General features: G+C 42.2%; 1 protein-coding gene and 1 long non-coding RNA gene across 4 annotated transcripts in view; one reads left to right on the forward strand and one right to left on the reverse strand.

The window, feature by feature from the left end:
• The first annotated feature begins 7,473 nt into the window (after positions 1-7,473).
• Positions 7,474-22,726, forward strand: part of LOC128573900 (uncharacterized) — a 48,249-nt gene continuing 32,996 nt past the window's right edge. The window contains exons 1-2 of the long non-coding RNA XR_008376569.1: positions 7,474-7,976; positions 9,022-9,156. This is a non-coding gene — a long non-coding RNA (uncharacterized LOC128573900). The remainder of the gene's footprint in view (positions 7,977-9,021; positions 9,157-22,726) is intronic.
• DOCK8 (dedicator of cytokinesis 8) overlaps positions 15,205-22,726 on the reverse strand; it is a 225,013-nt gene continuing 217,491 nt past the window's right edge. For all 3 annotated transcript variants that reach the window (XM_053574373.1, XM_053574381.1, XM_053574391.1), the window contains 2 exons: positions 16,510-16,680; positions 15,205-16,084 (listed from right to left, as the gene is read on the reverse strand). In XM_053574373.1, coding sequence (XP_053430348.1) covers positions 16,024-16,084; positions 16,510-16,680 — 232 coding nt within the window. In that variant the 3' untranslated portion in view covers positions 15,205-16,023. The remainder of the gene's footprint in view (positions 16,085-16,509; positions 16,681-22,726) is intronic.

Below are 22,726 nucleotides of genomic sequence, written 5' to 3' on the forward strand. Positions count from 1 at the left end.
CAAGTGATCCTCTTGCCTCAGCCTCCTGAGTAGCTAGGACTACAGGTGCCTGTCACAACACCCAGTTAGTTTTTGTATTTTTTTAGAGACGGGGTCTTGCTCTTGCTGAGGCTGGTCTTGAACTCTTGAGCTCATGTGATCCACCTGCCTTGGCCTCCCAGAGTGCTAGGATTACAAGCATGAGCCACCATGCTGGGCTTTCCAGTCACTGGTTGCCTTGGCAATGTCATCATCAGTATTTTATGGAGACAGACCCATCATCAGTATTTTATGGAGACAGACCCATGGCTAATCTTGGAGGCCACAGGGCATGACTTCCTCACCAATTTATCTCAGGTGTATGACTCTGACCTTACTGGGATTTAACTTGGACAGCATGGCAGAGATGGCTAATGTTGGATGAACCCAGATGCAGGATGACCAAAGAAAGGCTCATCTTGGCTCCCTCCAAGCCAAAACCCCATGGCCCACACTATTTATTTTTCTTCAGTGTCCTATGTTGGCAGGGACCACTTATGTGGGGGATCTCTTTGATGAATTTCAAATGGAGAATAGGATATGAGCTCCTTTTCTTTTTGGGATTCCTTTCTCTCAATTTATCTACCACCTGTGATCTCAGCCTTGAATAGAGAAGCCAGGACAAATAAAACTTATTTTTCTACTCAAACTGCTGTCTTTTATTGCCCTGACATTCCTTTGGTTTGGAAAGAAAAAACATTGCATCTTTTCTGTGCTGCAGAGACACCTCTGAGAACAAACCTCAGTTCCTTATACCAATGGCTTTAGAGTTCAGGTTCACCGTTCTGACCTTTGATGTGTTAATGAATCTATAAGAATTTAGAGAATCCTTTTCTTTACCTGAAACTTCTGAATTCTAAAGACAATCTTCCTAGGAACTCAAATTTGGGAGTCAAAAGCTAGACCTATTTTTTTTTTTTTTTTGTAGAGACAGTCTCACTTTACTGCCCTTGGTAGAGTGCCGAGGTGTCACACGGCTCACAGCAACCTCCAGCTCTTGGGCTTACGTGATTCTCTTGCCTCAGCCTCCCGAGCAGCTGGGACTACAGGTGCCCGCCACAACGCCCGGCTATTTTTTTGTTGCAGTTCAGCCAGGGCTGGGTTTGAACCCACCACCCTCGGTATATGGGGCTGGCGCCCCACTCACTGAGCCACAGGCGCCGCCCAAGACCTATTTTTTTTTAATTTACATTCCTGCTACAAAAACCTTAAACCTCCTTGAGGCAGAAGAGATATCTCAGGCTAACCAAGGGAAAAATCATTCACAAAATATAAAGAAGGAAAATATATTTAAATACATTACCCTTACTGCATTTTTCAAACTTTTATAATGTCCTTCAGTTCCTTGCCTTTCACTCAACCCCTGTCAAACCTACTTAAACTGCAAAATGGAATAATGATAGTGATTTTTTTTTTAAGAAGAGTCTCAAGCTGTCACACTGGGTAGAGTACCTTGGCATTATAGCTCACAACAACCTCCAACTCAAGTGATCCTCTTGCCTCAGTTTTTCTATTCTTAGTAGAGACAGGGTCTCACTTTTTGCTCAGGCTGGTCTCAAACTCGTGAGCTCAGGTAATCCACCTGCCTCAGCCTCCCAGAGTGCTAGGATTACAGGTATGAGCCACTGCACCTGGCTGATAATGATTGTTTATTGAATACTTAGTGAAGACAAATGTGCATTAATTAATCAATTAATTTATTTTTGAGACAGAGTTTTACTCTATCACCCTGGGTAGAGTGCTATGGCCTCATACCTCACAACAACTTCAAACTCTTGGGCTTTGAGCAGTCCTCTTGCCTCAGCCTTGCCTAGTAGCTTAGTAGAGACAGACTCTCACTCTTTCTCAGGCTAGTCTTCAACTGCTGAGCTCAAGCAATCCACCGGCCTTGGCCTCCCAGAGTGCTAGGATTACAGGCATAAACCACTGTGCCCGCCCAACAAATGTGCTTTTAAACTAATAACCCTGTAGATGTTCCTAACCCCACTGAACAGATGGGAAAGTTGGTGCTTAGCAAAGATGACTTGTACAAGGTACTAGAGCTATTATGGGGGAAAAAAAAAACATTTAGAAAGCTTATTCGTATCTTGTTTGCTTTTTCTCATTGGTTCAGCAGTTATTCAAATGTTATACATATAAACCTTTAAAACACAACTAGAAAAAATTCTACTAAATAAGATAATGTTGATGTTTAACACATTGCTCAATAAATGTCAACTCTTACTATTTAATATTATTTCAACTGATGACCAGGGAGGTCAGTATCTCAGTTTGGACAGAATGGAGTCCATCAAGGCCAGAACCTTGGTACAGTTTGCTATTTCAGCAGCTTAGGAGGGAATTAGGTGAAGTGCTTTGGGAAGACAGGAGATTCCAGTTGAGATGGAAACATGGGGTTAGGTTTCTCCTTTTCTTTGGATGGGAATCAGGAGTCCTGGTATCTTGTGTAGGCCTGGCCACTACTGGGAGGAGGCCATTTAAAGTCTTCTCTATGGTTTAGTTTCCTTGCCCATAAAAGGTATCACCAGATGTTTGCTGACGGTTCTCACAATATGAAGAGTTCTGGGCAAATGGTTTCCTCAGAGATGGGAAAGTCTAAACAGCCCTGACACCTGTGAGCTTCATCTTCATCCAGCCACCAGTCTCTCTGCCTTTTTTCCTCCTCTGATCTCCCTCTGTTCATCCCCAATTTAGGAGAAGGAAGGAAGGAAAGTAGAGGACAGAGAGAGAAAAAGTGCGTTTTCACAGTCAGAGAAATGACAAAATGGCAGATGATGGGAGAGTGGAAGGAAGACATAGAAATCATTCACATACACTTTATTTTTTGAGACAGAGTCTCACTCTGTTGCCCTTGGTAAGTGCATGGTGTCATAGCTCACAGCAACTTCAAACTCTTGGGCTCAAGAGATCATCTTGCCTCCGCCTCCCAAGTAGCTGGGACTGCAGTTGCCCGCCACAACACCTGCCTAGTTTTTCTAATTTTTTTTAATAGAGGCAGAGTCTGGCTGTTGCTCAAGATGGTCTTTCTTTCTTTCTTTCTTTTTTGAGACAGAGTCTCATTATGTCGCCCTCGGTAGAGTGCTGTGGCATCATAGCTCACAGCAACCTCTAACTCTTGGGTTTAAGCGATCTCTTGCTTCAGCCTCCCAAGTAGCTGGGATTACAGGTGCCTGCCACAATGCCCAGCTATTTTTTTGTTGTAGTTGTCATTGTTGTTTAGAGGCCTGGGCCAGGTTTGAACCTTCTTGCCTCAGTGTATGTGGCCGGCGCCCTACCCACTGAGCTACGGGTGCCAAGCCCAGGCTGGTCTTTAACTTCTGAGCTCAAGCAACCTACCCACCTTGACCTCCCAGAATGCTGAGGCATTGGCCATCGTGCTTGGTCATATATACTTTTTAAAGAAATAACATGGGGAAGGGGTAGGGTGCATCAAAGAAAGAACATTTATCTTCTTTTGTTTGTCGAATACAATAATTGCTGACATTTATTAAGCCCTTGTCCTAGGCCTGGCACTTTGCTGAATATGTCATGTGCACCATCTCATTTGGCTCTCAAAGCATCTCATTTCATAGACCAGTGAGAAACCAAAGCTTACAACATTAATCAATTTGTCCAGCGTTGCTAATTAGTAAGAGGAAGGACTAGGAATTGAACCTCAGTATCTTTCTTTTTTATTTTTTTTATTTTTTATTTTATTAATTTTTTTTTTTGTGGTTTTTGGCCGGGGCTATGTTTGAACCCGCCACCTCTGGCATATGGGACTGGCGCCCTACTCCTTGAGCCACAGGCGCCACCCTGAACCTCAGTATCTTTGATTCCAGAGCTTATGCTTATAGACTCTAGTCCATATTGCCTTCCTGCCAGCCTCTCCTCCCAGCAAGAATGTCACTATTTCATGTAAGACTATTTAGCCTTGATCTCACTGCTGACCTAGAATGACGAGTGCATCACCCAGGGGCAGACAGACACACAGACAGGCAGGCTGCTACCTATACACTCACTAATTCCTTGATAACATTCAGGAAGGCTCGGTGAATAAATTTGAAAACAATAATATAAATAGAAAGTCCTTTTTTTGTTAGCGCCATCGCTAACAGCTGTTTCAGCTTCTTAATTAACTCTGGCTTAGTCTACTGTTGACATTAATTCTTCTTTCTTCTGGGTGCAAGACCATTCATGGACACATGCCTAGGTGACCACAGATGCCTGAGGTTTGTTGGGGGATTCTATATACATAAAATAAATGACAATGAGCCCTTGCAAACTCCATCACTTTTCTTAGCATCATACCTGTCAGAAAACCTGAGTAGGCTACCCGGGATCATTGTAGGATACACCAGGTCACCTGGGATCACAGTAATTACGGTTGAAGATCACAGGGCTGTGCTGTAGTGATGGCTCTTTAGGGGTCATCACACAGTGATTATTTTGCTGCTTGACATTTCAGCTGTAGTGTTCATGAAGCAACCTGGGAAGGACTATATAAGATTCCCATCTAATAGTCTCTAAGGTGCATGCACCTTCCCCAGATCTTTCCTTGTTTCCAAATCCATATGGGTTTGGATTCAGTCAGACTGACGTTCAAAGTCTGCCTCTGCACTTACTGCGTGGGAAGCAGTGGGACCTATCCCTGGCCCTTGGAACTGCAGTAGCCCCTCCTGTGAAAAGGAATCACAATCCAGGGTGTTAGAATCAGGCAAGCTAGCATGCACAAAGCACCAGCACAGGACCTGGAACACAGTAGGTGTTCTCTCTGTGAACTCTCTAGCCCCATGATTTGGTTCCCTTTTGCTGTATAAAATATCATCTTGGACCTTAGTGGCCCTAAGCACCACACCCATGCGTCATGAAGAGCTTTAGTGAGCTTTACTTGAATGACAACCATTTATCTGCTCACGGGTCTGCAGTACCGGTTAGGCTCAACCGAGGGCTTCTTCTAGTGGTCTCACCTGGGGTTGCTCATGTTCACTTACCTCATCAGGAGGCTCAGCTGGGGCTAGAAGTCCAAGATGGCTTCACTTACATGCCAGGCACCTGGGTGAGCTGGACCAGTGAGGACCTGCCCAGGAATCTTTCTTTCTGTGAGGTCACTCCATTAGGGTGACTGGCAGGGCCAACTTTTCATAGGTGTGTAACAGGACCTCAAGATCAGAAAGGCCTCTGCTTAGTATAAAGCTCGGTGTTCACTAACCTGAAATTCTGAATAATTTTTAAACAAGGGAGCCTGCATTTTGAAGTTTATTCTGAACCTTACAAATTATGTAGTCAGTCCTTGCAGCTGGATATCTTTCCACAGTGGTTTGGAGCACCAATGGGGTAAAGCAAATGCTGGCAGCCTCGTAAGACGTAGGCTGGAACTGGCACAGTATCACTTTGCCACATTCTATGGGCCAAAGCAGCTTGCAAGGCCACCCCTGATTCAAGGGGAAGGGTCATCACCTGACCTCTATTTCCTGCTTTCAGTGTTCGGGTGAGCAGTCGCATACTGACAGATACTTCCTAAGCTACCTCATAAAAAGAGGGATTCACAGTAGAGAATTCGAAATCTCTCAGAAATGAGGAATAACCTTAGGAAAGTGGAAAGAGAGTTAGAAACTCAAGGCCTGAGGCTATACTTGGCCTCTCAGAGGTCATATTGGCTTCCTTGGTGGGCCAGGATGGCTTTGGAGGGGGGCAGAAGCAGGGTAACCACTCAGAAGAAACCCCTTATAGGGGTGGACAGGGCAGCTCTTTGCAAGGGGTTGTGAATAAGCTAGATCACATAACCTGATGAAAATGCTTTTATGTGTCACCCATTTATGAACCAACAATAATTATATGCAAGATAGTGTCTGGGTCTATGGGGATATAACTGTGGCCCTTGGCAAGAGGGCTTCTTTTCAGTTACATAAGGGTATATTGTTTTCACTCTGATTAAAGTATAGGTCGGGGACCAAGGAGAAATCAGAGATTTATTCCTACTGTTCCTTTTGCCCAGAGAATCAGTCCCAGCCTTGCTGGCTGACTCATATGTCCTCAAGTGACTAACAGTACCCACCTGCTATGGGGGTGTGGAAGAATACATTCTTTTACTAAAATCCCAATAAACCTTCTGGAACAATTAAGTGAAGAACGAGATATTGTGACTTTATCTCACTTGGTTCAATCCCACTCCAGGATAGAAGGCAAATGTAGGCCCTTGGAAAGCCTAAATTCCTCCATGATTAGCCCTCTCTCCTGACCTCTCTTCTCAGTAAGTCCCCACCTGCCCACATCAATTCAATGTCCTCAACCCTATTTTGGGAAATCTCATCTCATTACCCTCCTTGCTTCCTTCTTGGTCCCTTCTTACAAGCTTCACTTCTGCCTTCAGCTGGTGCTGTGGCTTTCCTCTGCTCAGCTTTGCTTCTGCTGAAAACCGGGTGGGGGTGTGTGTGTATGTGTGTGGAGGTTCAGTCCAGGAGGTGGGGGAGATAGTAGATGATCAGATCCCAGGGCAGGTTCCCACCATTCATAGCTGTGGTAGTTTTCTTCATGAATCAACTAAAAAAGAAGCAACTTCAAAGTTAGCTTATTTCCCAGTGATAACAAAATCTAGTGTTATATGACCAGCTCCTCGCAAAACAGTAACTCTGTATGAAAACCTCTGTCCCTCCCTGACATGGCATTATAATCCTGACATTATCTAGGGCCTCTATCTTGAGAAACAGGGTGCCTAGTGTCTACTTGGATAAAACTTCCTTATCAAGCAAGTCTCTTGCCGGCTGCAAAGAGGGGCAGCTCCTGCAGTGAAGTGGAGGGTCTCTTGTAACTAACGGTTCTATACACTTATTAAAAACTAGAGAGTGGAAGGCCAAGGAGTGGTGGGAGATAAGTTCCAGAAGCAAGTGCAGAATGGCGGATAGCCTGTTGCTGAGGGTAATGGAAGGTGGGACTTCTTTTAAACCTCACCTGTAGGTCGTGTGGACACGTGTGATGCCTGGAGTGGGGGCGCTCTCTTGGGGCAGGGGCGGTCTCACTTCCTTATCTCTGCAGGAAAGTCTGTTGGGCTTGCCATGAGGATCAGAGGTCAGGCAGGTGTAAAGAAGTCTGGGCATAGGCTGAGGGTCCCCTCCAGAGTTGTCACTAAAACTCCCTTATTCCTCACTGCCCCCTTCATTCAAAATAAACATTTAGCTGAACATCTGGGTTCCCAACTGAAGGAACTTCACTTAGATTTTAGGACTATGCCTATATACCATGATGTTACTTTACTTGATTCCTATTTCGTCTCCACTCCTTGTAGCTTAACTGCTGGAGAAAGAAGTTCCTAGGCTCCTTGAATCCCTTGGGTTTTGCCAGGCAACATCTCACTTTGCCAATTTCCAACTCCGCGCTGCGGCGGCGCAGCCTGCAGTGTGTCTCTGCCGCGGTCGCCGCCGCCGCGCGCTTGCGCACTGCACTCCGGTTCGCGCTGCTGCGCTGGCCCGGGCACCTGTGGCTCAGTTCTCCGCAAGTTCCTCGCGGTTCTGATCAGAAACTTTTTACTTAACTTACATCTTGAGACACTGACGTCCCGCCTGCGGGGTTGGAGCCGATGGAGCGGAGCCAGCTGGGAAGGCGGCAGATAACCCCCAGGCTTCTCAGAGCAACTTGGGTTTAATTACTGCAAATCCGTCCTGGCTGCCAAATCCGCTCTTTATTCCTTGTTATTCACGGGGAACTTGCGGCCCAGGGGCTTTGTTTCAAATGGAAGTCCACGTGTTGGATACCACTTAGCGGCTAGGTGGACACAGGTGGGCTGTAGGACTCGGCATATTTACTCTCTAAAGGAATGCACTGGAAACATGCTGGGCACAGGAGAAAGGGAGGCTGCGTCAGGTTGGGTTTCCAGGAGCCACTGTGAATATCCTCTGGGCTCCACTGATACCCTTTCTCCCGTCTACCCTGAAGCCCTGGCCTGGCACTGCAAGTGGAATAGACCAGGCATTCATTTTCTGGTAAGTTAGGCCTCTGTCCTGCCTGCGCCTTTGGCCTGATTTTGATGAATGTTCCCAGCAGCGGATGCCGTGTGAAGGCGTGCTGGCTCAACTTCCTGGAGGTGTTAGTTGTAAAGGGTGCTACCTTACATTTTGGTCAGGCTTGTTGAGTTTCCAAAACACGTTCCCATGCGTTAATTATCTCATTGGCTTTCCTCAGTATGATGGAAGAATGTGGAACAACTCTTAAGCCTCCTGTGGTGGGGGAAGAAGGGGCTGAAATACAGACTAGGATGATAGTGGCTTGGCCCGAGTTGCAGGACTTGAAAGTGGAAGAGTAAGAAACGAGGACTTCTGATTCTTAGTCCAGAGACTTTTGGCAGTCACACAGGCTTTATTATTAGTATTATTATTATCTCACTAATAACCCTGACAGTCCTATTTTAATATCCGCATCTTGTTCTCTCTTTGCATAGCAGCGGTTCTCAACCGGTGGGTCACGACCCCTTTGGGGGTCGAATACCCCTTTCACAGGGGTTGCCTAATATCAGATATTTACATTACGATGCATAACAGCAGCAAAATTACAGTTATGAAGTAGCAACGAAAATAATTTTATGGTTGGGGGTCACCACAACATGAGGAACTATATTAAAGGGTGTGGCTTTAGGAAGGTTGAGAACCACTGAAAGGACATGATGATGGCCCTGATTTCTCACCTGTGTCTTTTAGAGCCATAACACCTTAAAAATCACTCCCTTATCCTTGCTACCGGTGATTTGCCATCTACTATGTGGGAAAAATAATAAAAGTGAAAACTATTTGGCTGTCTAGCTAATGCCATAGCAACTATCATCAAAGTAGGCGCTGGGTTAGATTCCATAGCATCTTTCCAGAATCAGCAGTGCTCCCCAAGATAGGCTGTAGCGCCAGGATTTAGGGATCAGGAATGTAGCTAGCTCTCCAGATGATTTGAAACCAAGGCTTTGCTGCATTTTCTTCAGTAATTTCATGACTAAAAACTTAGTGACTTATGAGAGATTTAGATTTTGTTTTTGTTTTTCAGGAGACAGGGATTCACTGTCACCCAGGCTGAAGTGCACTGGTACCATCATAGCTCACTGCAGCCTTGAACTTCTGGGCTTAAGTGATCCTCCTGTTTCTGCTTCCCAAGTAGCTGGGCCTACAGCATGATGCTCAGGTAATTTTATGTGTATGTGTGTGTGTGTGTGTGTGTGTGTGTAAGATGGGGCCTTGATATGTTGCCCAGACTGATCTCGAATTACTGACCTCCAGCTATTTTCCCACCTTGGGCTCCCAAAGTGCTGGGATTTTAGCCCCTATGCCTAACCAGATGGTTTTTTTATTTTTGCAGTTTTTGGCCGGGGCTGGGTTTGAACCCAACACCTCCGGCATATGGAGCCAGTGCCCTACTCCTTTGAGCCACAGGCACCACCCCCAGATTTGGTTTTTTAATCAGGGTCTGTGAGGTTAGGTTTATGATTATTAAGTATAGACTCTAGGATGGTTCAGGAGAAAGCAGTGGAAAAGAGAAAATCCCCTTAATTCTTGCCCATGCATTAATAATAAAGAATGAATGGAAGCCATTCCTTTGGGACCAATTGATCCTCTTTGTTTATCCTTCTTTAGGTGCTGCTTTTAGCCCATAGCTACAGAAAAGGAACAGTCTGGAAGAAATTATCACTGATGGTTCCCTTTACTCATCATTTCAGTCACTTATAAACATTCAGTGAGCACTCACTATAGGCCAGGCACTGGGGATACAATGATAGCAAAAGACGTCATTTTCATGCTTGTATTTTTCTACTTGAACCTATTTTCCTTCCATTTTCATTCTTCCCCACTTCCCCCATCCCAGCTCTATAGTTCTGATTTCTGATCATCTGCAGGAAACTCAGAAGATGAATTACTGGTATGGCAAAACATTCCACCTCCATCTATTCAATCTACACTCTCCTTCAGGATACGGTTAGCCCTAAGTCTTCCTTCGTATACTGTGTATCCCCCTTTGTGTCCTCTCCTGGGGATGGTCCTGCAAGATCAGTGGTTATGAACATTATACGAATTAGATTATAATCTATGTCTCCATACAGATTCCTTCTCCTACATGAGTGCTTTAAAGCAGAACGTCCTGTAGTGACCCGTGTGGTTAAACTATCTTTCTCCTCTCTTCCTGATTTGCCAAGGAACTCCCAGATTCCCTGTTATCAGCCACATGGTTTAAGTATTGACCTCACTTCTAGCTCAGGGGAAGAACCTTGCTTAGCATGAACTATCCAAATTCTGGAGTTTAACACAGTGTGTGGCATGACAAGCTCAATTAGAATGAACACAGGAAATTCCACTGGGAATTCTGGCTCACTGAAGCTCTTTTCTTTGTGGGGATTGGTGGTATGAGGTTGTGAGGGTCAAGACTGCCTTTGCTATGATGGAGGAACCCAGAATTTCCAGTCACCATTGCTAAAGCCTGAAGGCGATGCCAACCAAGAGGAAGCAGAGATGGAAAACAAAAGTAGGATGCATTGTGTGGGTCCTGGATCAGATTTCCTCTGAATTAATTCTGTTAAGTGAGCTAAGACCTCGTCCACCTCCTTTAAAAATGCCATTTTCAGTTTGGTTTTCTGTCCCTTACAAAAAAGATTGCCAACTCAAACCTGCCCTGAGGCTAGTAGAGCTTCCCAAGTGGTGAGGCATGGGCTGGATTATAGATAGTCCTTGATGTCGATCACCTTAGCCCTCTGAGAGGGACTCAGGACAGCCACAGCTCCAGGACTGGTCATTTCCAGAAGCAAGTAGCCTTATCCATTTATCCCAGCGAGAAATAACAAATAAAAATGTTTAATGTGCCCCATTATGATAATGTTAAAATACATGAAAATATTCTTTTTAGTACTCTTTATTCAAAATGCAGAACCTATTTTCCTTCTTTTGAATGTGGGCTGAACTTGAAGACTTGCTTCGTCTTCTTTTTTTTTTTTGAGATGGAGTGTCTGTGGCCCTGCGTAGAGCACTGTGGCATCATAGCTCACAGCAACCTCAAACTTCTGGGCTCAAGTGATCCTCTTGGGATGACAGATGTCCACCACAATGCCTGGCTAGTTTTTCTATTTTTAGTAGAGATGGGGTCTCATTCTTGCTCAGGGTAGTCTCAAACTCCTGAGCTCAAACAATCCACTTGCCTTGGCCTCCCAGAGTGAAGACTGGCTTCTAAAAAAATAGAATATGGCAGACATGAGGGTGCGTAGCTTCTGAGGGTAGGTTATAAAAGACCTTGCCTGTTTTGTCTTGCTTCTCTGAATCACATAACCTAGGGGAAATCAGCTGCCATGACATGGAAGCACCACATGGAGAAGGCCTCTATCTTCTGTCAACAGCCAGCACCAACTTTCCATGATATGAGTAAGCCATCTTGGAATAGGATCCTTTTTTTTTTTTTTTTTGTCAGTTTTTGGCCAGGGCCAGGTTTGAACCTGCCACCTCTGGTATGTGGGACCAGTGCCCTACTCTTGAGCCACAGGCACTGCCCTGGAATAGGATCTTTTAAACTCAAGCCTTCAGATAATGGCTGCTCTGACCTTGTTTAGCTGGCCTGGCCCGGGTTCGAACCCACAACCCTCGGTATATGTGGCCGGCCACCCACCTTGACCTTTTGTAAGATCTCAAGTCAGACTGCCCAGCTAAGACCCTCCTGAATTCTTAGCCCATAGGAAGTGGTGGGATATTGTATTTACTGTTGTTTTTCTTTAATTGTTTATTGTTGCTAAAGCTGATGCGTTTGAGGGCTCTTTGTTATGCCTGAACAGTTAACATTATACCCATGATGTGAAAAAGATGGGGAAACATTTCCTTAACCTCCAAAAGAATACACGTGATAGTCATAACCTGGATGTACCCAGAATTCTGGGAATATATTTAGAAACCTTAGGGTTTTTTTTCTTTTTTTGCAAAATGATATATAATCAATAATAGCTTTTACAACATTTGAGATAACAGGCATTTAAAAATACATTCAAAACAAAACGAAATTTTCCTGTCTTTGAAAACATACTTGCAACCACAGTTACCATTGATAGCTCTATTTTTTTGTTTCTTTTCTTCTTAAAGTTTGTTTTATCTCTCTCTCTCTCTTTTTTTTCAGTTTTGGCTGGGGCCAGGCTTGAACTCGCTACCCCCATATATGGGGCCAGCATCCTACTCCTTGAGCCACAGGTGCCACCCAAAAGTTTGTTTTCTTTTTAAAATAAATCTGTTGTCATGGAAAGCACGCCTTACAGAATTCTAGAGTTTAAGACAATGTATGGCAAGGCAGGCCCAATCAAATCTATGTAGTATATTCATGATTAATTGTCCTGAGAGTCATCTGTGATAGTGACAACTGCACCCTTGACCTTGCTAAAGGAGAGGAGGCATGAAGCTAATCAGAAGATTCTCTAATACACTTTCATAGAAGGTTTTTCTTTTTTTTTAAACTCTTTTTATTTATTTTTTTATTTTTTTGGTTTTTGGCCGGGGCTAGGTTTGAACCTGCCACCTCCGGCATATGGGACTGGCGCCCTACTCCTTGAGCCACAGGCGCCGCCCTCATAGAAGGTTTTTCAAAGCAAAATTAAGAAGGGTATGATAGCATACCAGTTTTCTCTAATTTTTAGGAAACAAAAGTCCTAATTTGTTTTACTTTTAGGAATGTTTAAAATGTTTCTTTCCTAATTCCATACTCAGAATACATAATCAGAGGCCTCATATCCAACTTCTTTATTACCTTAAAAAGTGGAGCAATACCCCAGCTTAACTGGAATTGAGAAAAAAGCTAGGGATTAGCCCAGAAAGAATCTGAACAGCCAAAGCCAGTACTGAAGCGTCTATACTCACCAATTCCATGAGTTTCTCTCCTAGGTAAGCCCAGAGGGCTCTCAATCAGAATTCTAGCATTATTAGTGTAGACTCAAGACCCACTTCTTTGGTTATCTATGTTCTGAGCCCGCAGATCAGAGGCATCTAGTTAGAAAACTTAGAAGCTTCTAGAATGGCCTTGTTCAATATGTAGCCAGTAGCCCCACATGGCTGTTAAGCACTTGAAATATGGCTAGTCCTAACTGAGATGTGCTCTAAGTATGACTACACAGACTTAGTATGAAAAAATATAAAATTCCTTATTAATTTTCATATTGACATGTTGAAATATTACATATATTGAGTTAAATAAAATATAGTTTTATAGAAACTATAGTTTTGTACAATCATAAGAAGCAGCAGTAAAGTTAATTGATAGTTTTTACAACATTTGATATAATAATCATTTAAACCAGTGAAGTTAACTGGTTTCTTTTTATGATTATTTTTTAATGTGTCTACTGGAATTTAAAAAATCATATTGTGGCTTGCAGTATATTTTTATTAGGCAGTGTTCTTCTCCAAGCGTGCCTACTGACACTTCTTTCATACATTTAGTCAATCAATACATTCTTTTTCTTTTTCTGGAGACAGGGTCTTGCTCTGATGCCCAGGCTAGAGTACAGTGGCATCATCATCACTCACTGTAACTTTGATCTCCTGGGCTCACGGAATCCTCCTGCTTTAGCTTCCTGAGTATCTGGGACTACAGGCACACCCCACCACACCTGGCTGATTTTTAATATTTCTTTGTAAAGATGAGGTCTTGATATGTTGCCTGGGCTAGTCTTGAACTCTTGGCCTCAAGTGATCCTCCTGGCAAAGCACTGGGCTTACAGGCATTAGCTACCAGGCCCAACTTCAACAAATACTGAGTGTTGAGTACAGAGTTAGGAGGTAAGAATGCTTCAGTGAACTCACTTTCTGAACTCATGAAGCAAGTCCTCCTGAAAAAAAAAAAGGTACACTTTTTAAAGTTTGTTACCTTTTTTTTTTTTCAGGAGAGAAAAAACTAAACTAACCTGACACAGGCATCTAAAAGCAGGAAACAGGAATAGTAGGGCTATTAGAGTTACAAGCCAACCTTACATAACTTAGTGCCTAATCCTTTTTGTTTTAGGGCAGAATCTAAGATAAAAAGTGTCAATAATGATGGTTATCCTTGAGCCATGTCATCAGAAAAGATGACATGCTATAGGCTCTTGTCTGTTTTGCATTGTGGCTACACAGTATCATCTTCCTCACTGAACTGAGAGGCTTTGAGGGCAGTGACAATTTTTTTGTTTTTGTCTTTGTTTTTTGAGATACGGTCTCACTCTGTCACCAGCGCTAGAATGCAGTGGCATCATCATAGCTCACAGCAACCTCAAACTCCTGGGCTCAAATAATCCTTCTGTCTTAGACTCCTCAGTAGCTGGGACTACAGGTATGTGCCACAGCACCCAGCTAATTTTCTATTTTTTGTAGAAGCGAGGTCTTGTTCTTGCTCAGGCAGGTCTCAAACTTCTGAGCTCAAGCGATCCTCCCACCTCCGCCTCCCAGAGTGTTAGGAATTTTTTTTTTAATTTAATTGATTTATTCCTTAAGATAGGTAAAAGAAAAAAACACAGATTTCCAGGGCATTATGTTTTTGTACCAACCATGGCAAATATCTTAAATGCCTTAATTAAAAATATATCGAAAATTATCTTTAGTTCTATTTTTTCCTCTTTCCATAAATATAATCACAGTCCTCTGTATTTATCCTTTCTTTCTTTTTTTTAATTATTAAATCATAGGCGTGTACATTAATGCGATCATGGGGCCAGAGTGTTAGGATTACAGGCATGAGCTGCTAAGCCCAGCTAAAGCAATGTTTTTTTACCTTGGTCTCACCCAGTTTTTCCCACCAGAAGGTGCTAAATACTTATGGAATTAAAGTATGTCATGTGCAGTAATTCAAGAAAGCAATTAGGTTTATAGTACACTTTAGAAAGACTTCTTTGCCAAATGCCTAAAAAAATAAAATTTGGGGCATAAACTAGTACGTTGTAATTATTATTTTTTAAAATTCTGTTTCTGCATAAAAATTCAAGCATACCTGATAATATAAACAAAAGTTCTGGAATATTCAAACTAAAATCTCTCTTATGACCACCAAGTTAAATATTGCATAGGAAGTGTCACTTTGGATAGTGCCATTTGAGCAAGGCCATAATTATGCATCTTTCTTCTTCTCTGAAATGCTTTACAAAATATTAAGCATTATCAACAAAACAAAACACAAAACATGAATTGCAAAGGGAAATACTTTGCTTGCAATTCTTAATAACATTTTCTGATGAGTAGAGGTCATCTGTCTTATTAAAAATATAATTTAATTCTCAAATGATAACCTTGTTCATCTTTCTCTTAAAGTACATTGTCAAGAGAATTCAAAGCTGAATATATTTTGTAGCTCATGTACATATGCTGACCATACAATGTTCTGAAATGAAAACAGAGATATTATTCTTTTATAAAAATAAACTTGGTCCCAGAGATGAGAAAAAGAAAGAGTAAGCAAGAGTAAGCACAAGAAAAAAATCAAAGCATTATAGGAGAATTGTTTCCATTAAAGTGAATGCATTATCCATGATTTTTGGCTGACTGTCCAAGTACCATGTATGTCCTAAGTCAGTGCTTTGAGCGTGTTCCTTTATAAATGCAAGTTAAATTAAATTAAAATAAAACAAAAGTAACTATACAACTCTTAGGCCACCATTACCAAAATGGTAAAATAGGTTGGTGAACAGTTTTTCCATTTTCCCTTGGCAATTTGACTTTATCCTATGGGTTCAAATACAGGTCAAAGGAAGTCATCTTTGTCACTGGACAGGAGAAACTGCTGATGCTTTGTTTTATACAACACTGTGAAAGATACACTCTTTAATAAATAGACATTCCTGCCTGATTGCCCATCTCCCACCTGCCTCCCTTCCCTTTGTATGGTCAAAATCAGGTCAGAGTCCACCGGGGTGTAATTCCATGGTTCCTTGGATCCCGAAGCTTTCAGAGTGCTAGCCGTTCAGGGAGTACATGGTTGGTGCTGGGTTGCAAATATCTTATTTTTTAAGTACCACTGAGTCCTTCTCCAGGGTTGCAGGGTCTCAGTCTCCATGCGTGGAGATGGCTTTTCTTAGCTGCCCTGTGACAACTGGGTTTCACATTTCCTGAAACTAGATCTGTGGAAGGAGTCCCTGAAATTAAGGAAGGAGAGAGAGAGAAAGAAAGGGAACACAGAAGTAAGAAAGATCCGTTAACCTTTTAAAGTGGGGGATTACACAGCAGGAAGGGACATCAGTCCTGAGGGATCAGTCAATATTATAAGTGAAAAGGCTGAGACCCCTTCACACTGTGCCAAAAGAAACAAAACCCAACCCAACACAGGCTATAATTTGGCTCTGGGAAGACCACTGGCACAAGGCCAACATCAAGGACTCTGGCAGAGGTCAAAGTGAAGGTTTGGGAAGGACAGAAGCAGAACAGATCAAGCTCTGGCTGCCACTCCCATTACAGCCCCTCCCATGGGGTCTTGGAGGTCTGCGGCTCACCAGTGCCGCCGAGCACGCCCTGCTCTGCCCGCCCCACATGCTATCTTTCATCCTCTCTGCCCTGTTCTTACCTCTTTTGACTCTCCATTCTGAATATCGGCTTGTAGAGTTCTGGAATTTTCCGCTCGATCATTGGCCTAAGGCTTTCTTTCAGCTTGTTGTAATTCTTTTTGAGTTCCTGCTGGTACTCCCTCTGGTCTGCTGTGATAAGACGCTTGTTTTTCTCTACTGCCTCACCACATCTGAGATGAAAATATCAGGGTAGGGGAAATAAATGAGTTCAAAGTGCTTAAAAATTTGGGAACAATGAAACTATATAACATTTTTTTTTTAGTACCTTTAAGAGTGTTTTCAAAGTTGGTGGCATATCAAGATCACCTGTAGAGCTTTTCAGACTTCAGATTTCTAAGCCCAACTTCAGACTTAATGAGTCAGAGTTGCTGAGGGGTGGCACCCAGAAATCTCTATTTTTGAAAAGTTGCCCAGGGGAAGAGTGATGCCTACCCAGTCAGAACTGAGAAGGTGCTATGCACTGAGTTTTATATGCACAGCTGCTTAGTTTTTCCAACAACGCAGGATAGCTGGCATGTTCTCTATTTTGCTCCTAAAGCTCAGAAATGAGCTATTGGGATTCCTGCCCAAGGTAACTCCATGACATAGTGGTAGATCTAAGTAACTCAAGTAACTGCAGAATAGAACTTGTTATGCTTACAAAAAACTCGTGCTTTATGGTAACCTGGCAGACAGAGCAGATTCGGCCTCCTCCTGGTATATACACATGGAAGTACAAGGAAAACACAGCAAAAACTTGTTCAAAAAGAAGGGAAACACCCCCAGGTGCCAGAAAAGAGGAGAAAAGCCAACGTCCGAGTGATGGCAGGAGCTGGTGCCATGGTAGGTGACACCAGAACTGACCAAGCTTTTGGATTGCATATAGGTCCTAGTGGCTAGGTGGAAGGGATTTCAAAGCCCACACAAGATCAGTGATGTAGTCTTGGCCAGGACAAATTCTGGATAAGTCACCTGCATTTAGTTCAGAGCTTTGAAGAGCTATCCCGTCTATGAAAAGGGGTTTATAGAAATGCTGCAAACTATCCAAGAGGTGGAATAGAAACCTGCTGTCAGCCTGAGGCTATTCATGGGAAGTCACCTTGTGAAATTGAAATTCTAGGCTTTCACCACACATGGTTAAAAATTTACATTCCTTTACTGTACATGCTGCAAGGTGAAGAATTAACTTAAAAACCAGTCCAAGATTATTGAAATCCCTAGAGCTTAGAGAGTGATGTAAAGTTGCTCTGGGGAACGCTTTCACAATCAGGGCATGTGGGCCACCCATAGAAACAGCTACTCCTGCCAAAGATGAGCTCACAATAAAAAATTACAAACCATATGAGGAAACCAACAAATGCATCAAGCACAAGAATTAGCCCAATAAAAATAAGAGTTAATTTAGACCAATCAGAGTTAATTAAACTCAAGTTAATTTAGAAAGGAAATAAAAGGCATAAAATCCATGGTACTAAAACAAATAGGGAATGTGAAAAAAGAGACCAGGAAAATTTTAGAAAGGACCAAATAGAACTTTTAGAAACAAAAATGGTCATTAAAAGAGAAAAACTTCAATGGACAGGTTAAATAATAGACTACACACAATAGGAGAACTAATGAAATGTACAACAGAAATTATAAATTAAAAAATATGAAATCATGGTTAAGAAACATGGAGATGAGAGGTCTTACCCACATCTTCTAAAATCTCCAAGGGAATGGAAAATGAGGGAGAGACAACATTCAAAGATAATTTTTCAGAACTGAGAAGAGACATAAATTCTCTAATGAACAAAAACAGATCTATATGCAGTTCCATTATGGTGAAACTGCATAGCACTAAAGACAAAGAGGAAATCTTTAAAACTCATTGTGGTTATCTGACTTGTAGTCCATTAAACCTAGTGTTTTCAGTCTCCTACACAGTATGGTATATACCAAAGGAGAAATCACCATGTTTCTTCTACCCAAAGGAACTTAAAAATCAAAACCTTAAAGCAGGCGTCCTCAAACTGTGGCCAGCAGGCCACATGAAGCGGTGTGATTGTATTTGTTCCCGTTTTGTTTTTTACTTCAAAATAAGATATGTGCAGTGTGCATAGGAATTTGTTCATAGTTTTATTTTTTTTAACTATAGTCCAGGCCTCCAACGGTCTAAGGGACAGTGAATTGACCCCCTGTTTAAAAAGTTTGAGGATGCCTGTCTTAAAGGGATAGAATAATAGTTGTAACTTGGCTAACATGCAATACAGTAATATTTCTGTTATCCTTCAGATGAATAAGATTCAGGTGATCAACGTGGCTTAAACTATTTTCCAAATAGTGCTGTAGTTAGGGTTAAATGATGGAGATACACAGACATTGTCACCAAATACTCTCTATTAATAGTGAGCACATTTTCAGGATGACATCAAAAAGGAAGAGGGTATTATAACTTTATTGTGTAATGGTGGAAAAAAAAAAAAAAAGGAGGAGGGTGGCTTGTGGTGATGGGGCAAGGGAAAGTCACCTGGCCTGGGCAAAATCAAACCTGTAACCACAGTGATTTAAGTCACCCAGAAACCAAAGAACTCCCTTAACTGGATTTTCACCTATCTTTCAAGTCTGGTATTAACTGAAGCAAATTATAGGCTACATAGGTTACATATCAAAGATTTTAGGGAAGAACCAGAAGGGAGGTATACAGCCTTTGAATCCTGAGAAATCTATATCACCTCTTATTATTTTTTTATTGCTTCATAACTAATAGTTATGACCACCACCATGTATAAAATAAAATCAGTTTCAGGATGACTTTAAGGCCAAGGTTCATAACACTGGCAGACCATAGGAGGTAGGATGAGGTCTGCAGAAACTAACTGCTAATTTGGGGGTGTGCATTCTGACAACTTGGGCAGAATTAACTAAACTCTGTAGCTTTTGTTTGCAGAAATAGTAATAGCTAGCTAGCATACAATGATTGCTTACCATGTGCCCTAGACTGGGTCAATATGCAGATGATGGAGAGTTAAAACCAGCTGCTCCTCATTAGCATGATGAGGTCACTATTAAAACCCTCAATTTTCTCACCTGTACAATAAGTATAATAATCTCAAATGATTGCCTAGGTTTATTGGGACAATTAAATGAGAACCTATGATGATAAGGCAGATTCATGATTGTGGAGTGTGGAAAGATTATATTTTCTGAAAATGGCCCCAGGCATGTGCTCCCTGAGAACTTTGCCCATACCCTCATCAAAAGGCAAGAGGCCCTTTGTGATGGCCTCAATAAGGAGAAAGTGGTGCAGTGGTGCTGTGTGACTGGGTAATGAAAGGTATAATGGCTCCCTCCCCTTCCTTGGGACATGCTTTGTAGAAGTCCTGAAGGATCCTGAGGAAAGTCTAGTTACCCTAACGGTGTGGGTAAAGAGACTACGTGTGAACAGAAAGAAAGTTAAAGGAAGAGCCCCTGCTGTTTGAGTATTCTCAGCCCAGACACAAGATGTATGAGTGAGGAGCCTTCAGGTGATACAACCCCGGCCACTGTCTAACTGCACCTGGGTGAAAGACTCCAAGCAAAAACCGCCTAGCTAAGCCCATCCAACCCCAGACTCACATGCATAGTAATGAAATGTTTTAAGCCACTACATTTTTGAGGTAGTTTGTTACACAGCAATAGATAACATGGTGTTTTACAAAGACAAATATATATATGAATAGTTGGAGTGAAAATATTAGATTTTATGTAAAAATATTACTTTATATTTTAAAAACTTTTATAATTAATAGAATTCTTTTATACACATATGAATTTGTTATATTTCTTTCATCTGTCATTTGGGTTATATTCTCTGGGTTCCTCTATTAACATTAAAGTAATTTCTCCTATGTTAACTTAAATCCATATGCTAAAGAGGATAATGTGCTAAATTTCCCTCCTAGAGAATAGCCATCTCTCTTGGGAAATATGCACGGGGACATATACCTACACTGTAAATAGCTCTTTTAAAATGTTATCTATAACATTTTCTTTTTCTTATTTTTAGAGACAAGGTCTCACTCTGTTGCACCAGTTGGAGTGCAGTTGGCACAAGCATAGCCTCGAATTCCTGGGCTCAAGCAATCCTCCTGCCTCAGCTTCCTGAGTAGGCATGTAATCAGGCCTTACTAATTTTTAATGTTTTTATAGATTTGGCTTCTCACTATGTTGCCCATGCTGGTCTTGAATTCCTGGCCTCAACTGATCCTACTCAGCCTTCCAAAGTGCTCGGATTATAGGTGTGAGCCACCGTGCCTGGCTTCTTACCTGTAACATTTTTATTAGGTCCACACACGTTTGAACTGTGCTGTTCTTCCTTAGTGACACAAGCATTCCAGACATCCCTCATTTCCTCGGCTGCTCCCTTTGTTTGTAAGTGCACTGAACACAAGTATTTTACTATAGCATTTGTGCCTAGGGTTTCCCAGCAGTCATAGTCTTATAGCAACCAGTCTGATGGGAATAAGAAAGGACAGAAATTGTGTCTCCAAAAGATGCTTCCTGGATTTTGCTACCAGTAACTTCTGGGGCCTCCATGTAAAGAGTTAGGTGTCTCCTAGTGTGCGGTTGGCCATGCACTCTTCAGTCTCTGTATCTCTGGGCCTCTTTCCTCTCTGATTCTTTTTCAGCACAGCCCATATCAGTTCCCTGGTGTGGCAAAAATTTGCTAGTTGCATCCCCAATATCCATTCTCTTTATTATTTGGTAACAGAACTCTAAGAAGTGTACCTACCTGGAAACTCTAATTTCCTAACCTCCCTTGCAGGTAGTAAAGACTGATGAGATTTAAGATCAAGTCAATGGGAAAGCTCTCTAAAGGGGTATATCCTTTTACTTTTCCCTTATTTTTACTCCTAATAATCGCCTAGGATGTGGTTGATGGCTGGAGCCCTAGCAGCCATATTGTGACCACAAGAATAGGTGTGCTATAACCAGGATGGCAGAGTAAAAGAATGAAAAGAACCTGGGTCTCTAATGACATTATGAAGCCACCACATGGTCATTGTTGACTACCTTCAATCTCATCTTACGTGACAAAAAAGTTTCTTATTTAAGATATTCTTGAGTGGTGCCAGCCCCATATACCAAGGGTGGTGGGTTCAAACCTAGCCCCTGCCAAACTGCAACAAAAAAATAGCTGGACATTGTGCTGGGGGCCTGTAATCCCAGCTACTCGGGAGGCTGAGGCAAGAGAATCGCCTAAGCCTAGGAGTTGGAGGTTTCTGTGAGCTGTGTGATGCCACGGAACTCTACCGAGGGCGATAAAATGAGACTCTGTCTCTACAAAAAAAAAAAAGATATTATTTTTTAAAAAATTATTTATTATTATTATTATTAAATCGTAACAAAAAATATATTCTTACTTCTACTGTTTCTAGCTACTGCATCTAGTTCCTAGAGGGAACAGCACACCATAGCAGCTAAGAGGATGGACTCTGAAGCCAGAGTGCTCAGCTCTGAATCCTGCTTTGCTACTTACTGGCTTTGCAACATCAAACAAATGACTTAATTTCTCCGTGCCTTAGTTTCTTCATCTGTGATGTAAAGGTGATAAAAACCTACCTCATAAATGAATGTAAAGATATTTATAAATGAGTTAAAACATACCAAATGTATAGAACAGTGCCTCCTGCTAGCTAAAACCTAGAACATTTATTATTATTATTATTCCTGATAGATCCAACCTAAGTGTAGAAATTATTTGTACAACCTGAAAATGACAGACTACTGGGCGGAGCCTGTGGCTCAGTGAGTAGGGCATTGGCCCCATATACTGAGGGTGGCGGGTTCAAACCCGGTCCCAGCCAAACTGCAACAAAAAATAGCTGGGTGTTGTGGCGGGCGCCTGTAGCCCCAGCTACTGGGAGGCTGAGGCAAGAGAATTGCCTAAGCCCAAGAGCTGGAGGTTGCTGTGAGCTGTGATGCCACAGTACTCTATACAGGGCAATGGAGTGAAACTCTGTCTTTAAAAAAAAAAAAGAAAGAAAGAAAATGACAGATTATTCAAGATTCTGTACTTTATTTGATACCTGATGTCCTGAAGATGCAAAGAGGTGATGTGCCCTTTCCCATGACACATGCCTGTGAGCACAGCAGAGCTGGATGCAAACCAGGATCCTGCTACTCCCAGGCCAATGTCTCATCAGCCCCACTGTGTCTCCTGATTCACTTTATAGAGGCAGACAGGTCATGGGTAGATAATCTCAGAATATTTAA

Source organism: Nycticebus coucang, chromosome 2, assembly GCF_027406575.1.
Source record: "Nycticebus coucang isolate mNycCou1 chromosome 2, mNycCou1.pri, whole genome shotgun sequence".
Classification (NCBI taxonomy): domain Eukaryota; kingdom Metazoa; phylum Chordata; class Mammalia; order Primates; family Lorisidae; genus Nycticebus; species Nycticebus coucang.